This window comes from Engraulis encrasicolus, chromosome 7 (assembly GCF_034702125.1).
Source record: "Engraulis encrasicolus isolate BLACKSEA-1 chromosome 7, IST_EnEncr_1.0, whole genome shotgun sequence".
Lineage (NCBI taxonomy): Eukaryota > Metazoa > Chordata > Actinopteri > Clupeiformes > Engraulidae > Engraulis > Engraulis encrasicolus.
Window position 1 is genome coordinate 46,091,089 of NC_085863.1, and position 8,626 is coordinate 46,099,714.

General features: G+C 43.6%; 1 protein-coding gene across 2 annotated transcripts; it reads right to left on the reverse strand.

The window, feature by feature from the left end:
- Nucleotides 1–988: 988 nt before the first annotated feature.
- Nucleotides 989–8,565, reverse strand: ccdc83 (coiled-coil domain containing 83). 2 transcript variants are annotated; one of them, XM_063203695.1, is made up of 11 exons: nucleotides 8,425–8,565; nucleotides 8,291–8,350; nucleotides 8,116–8,200; nucleotides 7,849–8,017; nucleotides 7,028–7,195; nucleotides 6,851–6,942; nucleotides 6,694–6,762; nucleotides 6,115–6,236; nucleotides 5,516–5,610; nucleotides 2,001–2,221; nucleotides 989–1,379 (listed from the first exon to the last, which is right to left on the reverse strand). In XM_063203695.1, exons 2-11 carry the CDS (start codon nucleotides 8,344–8,346, stop codon nucleotides 1,284–1,286), a joined length of 1,173 nt encoding a protein of 390 aa, XP_063059765.1. In that variant the 5' UTR covers nucleotides 8,347–8,350; nucleotides 8,425–8,565; the 3' UTR covers nucleotides 989–1,283. The 2 variants fall into 2 exon arrangements, with proteins under 2 accessions (XP_063059765.1, XP_063059764.1); XM_063203694.1 differs by having other exon boundaries at nucleotides 8,291–8,565.
- Between the last annotated feature and the right edge of the window lie 61 nt (nucleotides 8,566–8,626).

Below are 8,626 nucleotides of genomic sequence, written 5' to 3' on the forward strand. Positions count from 1 at the left end.
AAAGAAAAAGATAATATAAAAATGAAAACACCTATAAAGACAAATGGAGCACTAAATGTTCTCAACCATTCTCATGTCTAGTGCAATTCTTTGTAGCTCGGAAAACTCAAAGCCCTTGAGTTTGCAAGGGGAACAAGGGTGCAAAAAAAAAAAAATACAATGAATTAATCCACATAGTCAATTCTGTGCCTAGGGTTCTTTTTTGTTTTGGCAAGGGAACATTTATCAAAGAATAGCAAAGCACTACATTTGTGATTCAGCCGCGTTGCATTGGAGAGGATCTGTATTGCTTTTTTTTTCTTCGCTTGGCATGTCATTCTTTTCCATTTTACAGTTCTTATGGCTGCCTTTCCAAGTTGAATGTGCAGAGTAACCTTCATGCTCTGGCCACCTGTCTGTCTCATGGCAGCGGCAGCACCAAGGAGGAAGTCCTTCACTGGGGAGGGAGGGGGTCGAGGCACGCGTGGTGCACGCTGCAGATGTTTGCAACTCAAGGGGTCGGGGGTCTGTAGTATCTTTATAAAAACTAGAAGTAGGTGCAGTCACACGGGGTGAAGTTGAAGCACTGTTGATCGGTGCTTGGTGTATATAAAACCGACCCCTTCTGTGTAAATGGTGGGGTTGGGGTGGGAATGGGGTGGGCTAGGGTGGTATTGGAGAGTTGCAATGTGAAGGATGGTCAGAATATGGAGGTCATTCTATTCATTGATTAGCACATTTGCTACAGTGTCCCTGCAGATTCTATTTTTGTTTATATATCAAAATGTATGTAAGCAAAATTTGGTTGATTTTCAAATAAAGCGCAGCTTCCACGGAAAAGAAAACCTGTAATTCTTTGTGTTTTATGTATTTTTACGGAAGAAATTGTGAAGCAATGCTGTGAAAATTCAGTACACACACGGTATTACACATTTAACTTGCAATGGGCGGTATACTGTTGATCTTTGGTATTGTGATAAAACGGCACTTGAGGAAAATGTCAAGCAGGTCGTCTTGCACATGCCTTTATTTACAATCATGCATTCCCACAGTGCCATCATATCAAATAAGAGTGAAATGTAGTGCATTTTCAATTTAAATTTTAAGGCTTTTGTTTTTTGGCCAAACATACGTTTCAAAGGCTCTTTTCATTTTGTCCAGGCAGCTGGGCTGCTGAAAGCTATTGAAACCTGTTCCGGGGGGATGGGGTTGGTGGGGAGGTGGTTGCTGTCGTCTCCTGTCCCGTGTGGCCTGGTGGTCAGTCGTAAAGGGCCAATGGAGGAGGAGGAGGGAGTGGAGTGGAGTCATTGGTGCATCTCAGAGGACACAGTGTGTATCGGAGCCGCCTGGCCCACCACACTTAGCAGCTTCTTTGCCAGAGAGCCCAGGTGCATGCTATCCTGCATATAACACACACACACACACACACACACACACACACACACACACACACACACACACACACACACACACACACACACACACACACACACACACACACGGCAGGGCAGGGCAGGGCAGGGTGGAGAGTGAGGTGGTGGAAGAGGGTATCAAAGACAGAGGGATATCTGTTGGTTACACACAGGGAGGACTTCCTGCCTGCTTTGGCCATGGATCTGGCCCTGGTTAACAAGGAGCGATATTGTTTCTTTAAGATGTCTGGATCATCTATATTCCGGGCCAGTGCTAGGAGGAACTAAAGCGATGGGAACGTCCAGACACTCGGCTTTCCACCACAGCCACCCTCAGTGGAAGCAGAAATCGCCGCCTACATTTAAGCAGTCTGTATTATATCAATGGGAAGTTTTGTCCATGTGGACTTTTTAGGCAGAATATAACGTGTATACTTGAATCTGGATCTGAAATCTGGTCAAAATTGATCATTGGTCATTGATAAGTCAAAATTCAACAAACTTAACGCATTGCAACTCCATAGCCTCTATACATTACTTTGTGATGTTAATTTAATGCCGTTTTGTGTGTGTGTGTGTGAGAGTGAGAGAGAGAGACCATCTCCTTACTTCGAAGTTGGTGTGGGTATCGTAAAGTAGCCCATTGATGTCCTGTGTCCTGGCGGTTTGTCGATCCTCAGTTGCACAGCGGTACCTGGTGATTCCGTGACCTGTGTAACCCTCTGCAGTCTGCCCCCTGGTGGCCTGAGTCTTGCGGTTCACAACCTCCTTGCCAACGCCACCTCCTTGCGCTGCCTGGACCACTGCCAGGTGACCATGGGTGTCCTCTCCTGGGGAAATGAGATACAACCAGAGACGATTGATAGGATGAGAGACGGTTCGTAAGGAATTCCTTCCGGAATCAATGTGACCTAAGGTTCTAAGCTGCCATGCCCCTTGGTAGACTAGGAGAATGAATGGCGTTGAATGGAAAATCACGCCCATGTACTGTAGGAGACCGGACTTGATCCCATTTCGTTACACTGGTGACATGTGCAGGGCTGATAGTATTCAGGTTCCATGCCTGATTTCAGGCTTAACAGAGTTTGCAAAAATAAAAACATTGATAATAATTAGCCATTAGGTTATTCTTATCTCAGAAAGTGTTACAGGTTCAGGGTTTTCTTCTACTCTCAGGCTTGAATAATGGTCATACACAGGCTATTAAATGTTTGAATAATGTGTCAAAATGGGCCTACGTTAGGTCACTATGCAGTATCTTGTCGTCGTTGTTAGAGCAGGGGAAAAAGTTCAGGATCAGGCTTTTTTTTCACTATCACCCCCTAATAAAAAGGTTAAAACACATGTTCAACACTGGTTGATGAGTCCAATTGTATGGTGACCGTCACCTGCCCATACTCGACTCAAGCACACTGTCTCTGTCTCTGTTCTCTCTTTCTCTCTCACACACACACATACACACACACACACACAAAAGAACACCAGGCATGTCATTCCAAGGTCCACGCACTGCACAGCACTGTATACATGCAAAGTCCATATAAGGCCACCACTGCACTGTGGCCGCTCCTCCCTGCCCTACCCTGCACTGCCCTGCACTGTTGCTTTGCAATCTGTTGTGGCCAGACATTGTGGTGTCTGAGAGGGAAATGAGCGTGCCAGGCGGCCGAACAAATCCTGAGAGCCCGAAAGGAGAGGATGTGACTCAGTGGCTTCCTCTCGCTGCCATTTAGCCGATACGGATCAAGGGGGCCCTTTCCTGCTCTGTACCCTGCCTGCTCATGCATGAACTTCAGACTTCACTGCCTGGTCCTAACAGGACGGGACTGGACTGGGGCCAAAAACTGCCCAGGCATTTTTGGTATAGACCAGCATCTCAACCACTGCCCCCACTCGCCATACTATAATTATGATGGGCTCACTCCACTGTAGTATACTGTATATTAAGGATGAGGCAATGGGCTGGCCCATCTAAATTGTGAGGCGATCTCTAAGGAAAAAACAAACAAACAAACAAAACAGCAGCAGCCCCTGAGAACTGTTGGCCCACCGGGAAAAGGCCCAGTATTTGACAGGAGAGGGCCGCTACCTGCACCATTTCTGCAGTTCATGGATCTGTACTTGGGATATACACTCACCGGCCACTCCATTAGGAACACCTCTCTAATGCTGGGTTGGACCCCCTTTTGCCTTCAGAAATGCCTACAACAAAACTCGGGTAGGCTGTGGCATTCCAACAAAGATGAATTGGTACTAATTGGCCAAAATTGTGCTAAGAAAATGTCCTTATGCCATTATATACCCAGCCTGAAATGTTGATGTAAAGCAGAGTTGACCCATGTTTTCATGCTGTTGACGACAAATTCGGACCATTCTACCTGAGTGTTGCAGTAGATATCAAGCCTCATCAGATCAGGCAACATTTTTCCGATCTTCTAGTGCCGTTTATGGTGAGCCTGTGTAAATTGTTGCCTCATTTTCATGTTCTTAGCTGACAGGGGTGGCACCAAATGTGTTTTTTTTTTTTGTAGCTATAGCCCATTTGCCTCAAGATTTGATGTGCTGTGTAATCAGGGATTCTCTTATGCATACCTTGGTTGAAATGAGTGTTTTTTTTTTTTTACTTAATGTTGCATTTGTATCAACTCTAACCAGTATGGCTCCTCTGACCTCTGCCATCAACAAGCCATTTTTGCCCACAGAATCGCTGCCATTCTTTGTAAACCCTAGAGATGGTTGTGCGTGAATATCTCAGTAGATCAGCCATTTCTGACATTATCAAATCAGGCCCTTTGGCACCCACAGCCATGCCATGTTAAAAGTTATTTAAATAACCTTTCTTCCGCATTATAATGCTCAGTTTGAACTCTATCAGATCATCTCGGCCATGTCTACATGCACAAATGCATCGAGTTGCCACCATGTGATTGGCTGATCAAGAAATTTGCCTCAATGAACAGTTGTAACAGGTGTTCCTAATGTAGTGGCCGATGAGTGTATGTGTAAACACTGTATAAAACTGCCCCTGTCTGTTTAAAGGGTGGGGGCTGTAGAAGTGTTAAGGTGGGCTGGAGTGGTTGGGGTTTGCAATCTGAAACGTGGTCCAGGGGCCCGTTCCTGCACCGTTGCCTGATCCTGTTGCCTGTACCGTGCCCTTGTAGATCACTGGTCCTAAAGACATGACAATGTGTGGTGGCCAGTGCAGAACGTGGCAACCCAAGGGGTCGAATGTTGAAGTACTGTTGATTGGTGCTTGGTGTGTATAAATCTGACCTCCTCTGTGAGGGGTTCATGGACCCTAAAGACAGTGGCTGTCCAAGCAGTTAATGGATCTGTGCTTGGTATGTACTGTATAAAACCAAACCTGTCTGTTTAAAGGGTGGGAGGTGTTGGGGTTGTTAGGGTGAGCCAGGTTGGAGTTTGCATTGGAAAACGTGGTGCAGGGGCCTGCACATTCACCTTCCAATGGTCCTAAAGAGTGGCATCATTGCTTCTCCTCCCTGACAACACACATGGGAGCTTGTGAGAAGGTTTTTGTCAACCTCTTTTAATTGGAGTTGGGAGTTGGGCTTGACTCATAAGTTCCAGTGAAAGGAACTTTGAATGCTTCAGGATACCAATACATTTTGGACAATTCCATGCCCAACATTGTGGGAACAGTGGTGTGGATGATAATAATAAATACATTAGCAATTGCTAAATGCAAAAGCAATTAACTAAGATGCTAAGAGCAATTCCCCAAGTGTCCCATATTTCTCTCTGCATTTGCCAATTTATATTAATGTTGAGGATTCCCCCTGTAGTGCCAACTAAAATAACTCTTTGGTGCCATCTGCTGGCTATATTCAGAGAAAGCAATACAGTACACCTTCAAGTAGATCAGATGTAAGCTAAAAGGCATTGTCAAATATCTAAGCTTAGGAGTTTTTGAAATGCTTACTTTTTTCTTTACTAGTCTCATCCTTTCTCCACCCATTTTCTGAACCTTTCTGTTATTATATTATTATTATTATTATTATTATTATTATTATTATTATTATTATTTATATTTCATTCACAATACTGCAGTTTAAGAACTCAGGACATGAGCATCAATCCATAAAACCATAAATAGGTGTCCTAACCTGTTGGCATGTTGAATTCAAATTCCCCTAAGGTCCCCTCCAGCGTATGAGACTCTTCTGATTCACGTCCCACTGATTGGGTGAGGAAGAAATTCCTGTACCATAAAAAAAGCAAACAAACACATAGAGAGACAAAAAACACCTTAAAGGGGCACTCCTGCCAATTTCAATATGCTGTTGTATTGGTCACGCTACCCTTGACTCATCAGTACCCGGTGAAGCATTTATTGTCTCAGCCCTTTCCGAGATATGAGCTATTCTAATAGGGGCAGCTTTTGTGTACATTTTAGAAAATCTGAACATAGGTCTACTCCAAATATTTTCCCAAAAGGTATCGCTGTTTGTTAGTTGTCTGTTGATGTTACATAACCTTTTGGATGTTTTTGGCAATAAATCAAGATGTTTTTTTGAAATGTAATCAAACACCTGCCCCCATTACAATGACCAGGATCTCGGAAAAAAAAATCTCAGGTACTGACAAGTCCATGATAACGTGAGCATTACAACTGCATGTTGAAATTGGCTGAAGTTAACCTTTAACATTTAAGCAGTCCAATGCTAATAAGCTGTATGTGCTGCATGAGAACTGCATGGGTTACGCTGATATCTGTAGGTCCTCCAACTTCTGTGCTTGGACTTCTGCTGAAAGCTTTATATTTTCTTCTTCCATTTTCTGCACGGCTTCCTCCAAGTCAGAAACTTCCACCTTGAATAGAGCAACCTGGGGAGTACAACTACGTAAGTATTGCACACTCTAGTTCACAGATCACTAGGGCAGTCATGGGTAAGCGTTTAGGGCATCAACCTTGTAGCCCAAAGGTTGCCGGTTCGACTCCCGACCCACCAGGTTAGTGGGGGGGGAGTAATTAATCAGTGCTCTCCCCCATCCTCCCCATGACTGAAGTACCCAGAGCATGGTTACGCCCTACCGCAGTGCTCCCTAGGGGCGCAATTGAGGGCTGCCCCCTTGCACAGGTGAGGCATGAATGCAATTTTGTTGTGTGCAGTGTGCAGTGTTCACTTGTGTGCTGTGGAGTGCTGTGTCACAATGATAATGGGAGTTGGAGTTTCCCAATGGGCTTTCACTTCACTTTCACTTTCACAAAAGTGCTATCCCTGATCCCTGTCACACAGTTCATTCTTCACCAAATCACAATTCATGAGCACACAATTCATACCTCCTTCAGGAGCCAAGCATTCTCTTTCACCTCCTGTCCTGATTTCTTGTCAAGGTGTTTAATTGCTCTCTGAAAAAGAACATAGGCCACATTTTTTTCTGGCTGGAGTAAAATGAATAGGCACTGCTTATATTTTCTAAAGGCATCATATTGTTACCTCGGTAGCGAGATTTTTCTTCATATCCAGCGATTGAAATTTTTTCTTATCAATTTCACTGAACGTCACCTCTAAGGATCTGTGAATATTTTCTGTAGAACAAAACAAAATGCACGTATTTAGTTGATTTTAGGGAAATAGCTACTCTTTATGCAAGTTTAATGGATAAAGAATCACCTGACATCTCATCAAATCCACTTTGTAACTCAGAGAGTTCATCTTGAAGCTTTTTTATTTGCTCTTCATCCCTGTGCCTTCCAATGTTCTTATACTGTTGCCAAATGTTCATCTCGTCTCGCGTCAGTATCTCCTGGTCGTTCAGATTCCTGAGGGTTTGGTTTAATTCTCTCAAACAGACAAGAACATGAATTAAAAAAAAACATCCATTTCTACAAATGACAGAAATAAAATGACAACTGGTATGATTTATTCAGACTGCAGTAAGTTTGTAGAGTTACACTTTACTTGACACCGATGTCATACGTATGATAACAGTGTTGTAATGCAGTCATGCATGTGTCATAAACATTATGTCATAAACATTTTATGACTGTCATCAAGTGACATTCGGTTACAACAATGTCAACTTTTCATGACCATAAAACATTTATGACACTGTTTATGATGACTCATCCAAGACCGTGCCATGACACTGTTTTGACACTATTATATGACACTGATGTGTCATACGTATGACGCCGACATCAAGTGTAGGCCTAACCGTTTAGGGTCTGACCTCGCCATCCATAGGCTCAGATCAATTTTCAGCACATTAGCCTACCACAGCTGATTTGTGCCTAATCATAATCTCTAGTCTATACCAAGGGTTTTCAAAGTTGTTTAGGCTGGGAAAGTATCCTGAATGGAGCCTAAATAGGCTATGACAGATTTTAGGTTTACAGTTCTAGTTTAGTTCTAGTTCTTGTCCGTGGCTATTTTTAATGGGGCCCCTGAGTGACAACATGCCCCAGACCCCACTTTGAGAATCACTGCTCTACCATGAAGTTCCCTTGTCTTGTTACGGCTCAACTCCTGATTGTGGCGAAGGGCCTCCTCGACCTGTTCCTTGTGGGCCTCTCCTTTCTGCTCAAGGTTTCGCTGTTGCTCTTTGGCTTGTTGGCGCAACACCGTGATGTGACCTTTCTGTTCCTGTAGTATTTGATCCCTCTGTGGATGGTGCCATGGGAAAATGGTTAAGTACATTGTGGTAGACATTTCACTTCCTTGAACTTTGTATGACCTATGTTTAAAGAGTCACAGCCTACCAATTCAATAAGTTTCTGTTTCCTTGCTTCAAGCAGGACGACATCGTCATTAAATTCCTGGATTTCTTTTCTTTTCAGTTCGATTCTAGGATGTAAAACAAGATGGTTCACTTAAAGTAGTGTATTCCTGCCTATCGATATTGCTGGTGAGAAAGGGAAAAAAACGTTGCCTTACTGGAAATTCATGAAGGACTCTGCCATGGAAGCTTTTTCCTCGTCCACCTTTCCCATGTTTCTGCACGTTCGTCACAACAAAAGATAAATAGTGGTAGGCCAATGCTTTCGTATTTTATTTCTGCATTATATTACCTGTCATCTTTTGCTGTAGGCTATTAGGGCAACAAATACCAAAGCATTCGAAAGGTGTTATGAAATACTGGAAGTAGGCCTAGTAGGCCTATTGGTGTGTGTTAAAGACGTGAAAGCGTCTCCCAGCGGTGAAAACGAATGTCTGTTACCATAGTAACCAAGGGAACACTAAGGTATGGCTTGGAAAGTCCTTGATCGTGCG

Bases quoted from the DNA above. Each gene is read 5' to 3' on its own strand.
- ccdc83 (XM_063203695.1), bottom strand. From the start codon at position 8,346: ATGGGAAAGGTGGACGAGGAAAAAGCTTCCATGGCAGAGTCCTTCATG. The intron at 6,943-7,027 runs GTGATTCTTTAT...TTTGTTCTACAG, and splicing joins TGGATTTGATGAGATGTCAG to AAAATATTCACAGATCCTTA. The intron at 6,763-6,850 runs GTAACAATATGA...GTTCTTTTTCAG, and splicing joins AGAAAAATCTCGCTACCGAG to AGAGCAATTAAACACCTTGA.